The sequence below is a fragment of the Limulus polyphemus genome, unplaced genomic scaffold, assembly GCF_000517525.1.
Source record: "Limulus polyphemus unplaced genomic scaffold, Limulus_polyphemus-2.1.2 Scaffold9961, whole genome shotgun sequence".
NCBI lineage: Eukaryota > Metazoa > Arthropoda > Merostomata > Xiphosura > Limulidae > Limulus > Limulus polyphemus.
The window spans coordinates 1737-3191 of record NW_013675571.1 but is presented as its reverse complement, the minus strand read 5'-3'; the positions used below and the strand labels follow the sequence as shown (position 1 = coordinate 3191).

The 1455-nt window shown below is 34.1% G+C and overlaps 1 protein-coding gene across 4 annotated transcripts in view; it reads left to right on the top strand.

The window, feature by feature from the left end:
• The window catches only part of LOC111083530 (protein bicaudal D-like), a 14684-nt gene that overhangs the window by 12186 nt on the left and 1043 nt on the right, over window positions 1–1455 (top strand). For all 4 annotated transcript variants that reach the window (XM_022380108.1, XM_022380110.1, XM_022380109.1 and 1 more), the window contains one exon: window positions 725–971. In XM_022380108.1, coding sequence (XP_022235816.1) covers window positions 725–971 — 247 coding nt within the window. The remainder of the gene's footprint in view (window positions 1–724; window positions 972–1455) is intronic.

The following is a 1455-nucleotide window of genomic DNA, read 5'->3' as shown; positions in this document are numbered from 1 at the left end:
GTCAGCAGTCCTCAGTTAAAATAACCTACAAGATAAATCATGGTCAGCAGTCCTCAGTTAAAATAACCTACAGATAAATCATGGTCAGCAGTCCTCAGTTAAAATAACCTACAGATAAATCATGGTCAGCAGTCCTCAGTTAAAATATCCTAAAGATAAATCATGGTCAGCAGTCCTCAGTTAAAATATCCTAAAGATAAATCATGGTCACAGTCCTCAAGTTAAAATAACCTACAGATAAATCATGATCAGTAGTCCTCAATTAAAATATCCTACAGATAAATCATGGTCACAGTCCTCAGTTAAAATAACCTAAATATAAATCATGGTCACAGTCCTCAGTTAAAATAACCTAAATATAAATCATGGTCACAGTCCTCAATTAAAATAACCTACAGATAAATCATGGTCAGTAGTCCTCAATTAAAATATCCTAAAGATAAATCATGGTCACAGTCCTCAATTAAAATAACCTACAGATAAATCATGATCAGAAGTCCTCAACTAAAATAACCTACAGATAAATTATGGTCACAGTCCTCAATTAAAATAACCTACAGATAAATCATGGTCAGTAGTCCTCAATTTAAAATAACTTGTAGATAAGTCATGGTCTTCAGTCCTCAGTTAAAAATAACTTGTATGTAAATCATGGTATGTAGCCTGCAATATATTGTATTTTGTTTGAAATGAAATTAGGCAAAGTGTATAAGACTTATTTCAGGTTGAGTTTGAAGGGGCCAAGTACGAAGTTAAACAACTGCAGGATGAAGTAAAAACAGTACATTCACAAGTTGAAGAACTGATGCTATTAAAACAAATAGCAGAAAAGCAACTTGAAGAAGCAATAGAGGCATTACAATCGGAGAGAGAGCAGAAATACGCCTTAAAGAAAGAGTTAAATAATCGAGTGAACTCGGAGTCCATTTTCAACTTGAATAATTTAACTCTATACAACTTCAAATATGAAAGTAAGTGACCGCTTTAATTCATCGTGTTTTTCTGGTTTTATATTTGTAATGTGAACACGAAAACGACAAGCCAGTATAAAAGAAATACTTTATATTAAGGTTTTCAGGTTGTGGAAAACAGTATATGTGTATATTATCACCTCTTATAAGAAAGAAATAGATTATATGACATCAAATGCAAGTGAGCCAAATATCTTTCTTTAGCCAGTCCTGTAAAAAAGTCTTGAAAAATAATCATTGTGTTTTATTATAACCTACACATGTTAAATAACATATGCATAAAAACTGTTAATTAACCTAAAAGTTTGGAGATAGCTTGAATGGGTGATAAAGGAAACTTTATTATAAATATACAATGTTTTTACATCGCCCGGCATGGCCAGGTGGGTAAGACGCTCGACTCGCAATCTGCGGGTCGCGGGTTCGCGCCCCCATCCCACCAAACATGCCCGCCCTTTTAGCCGTGGGGGGCGTTATAATGTGA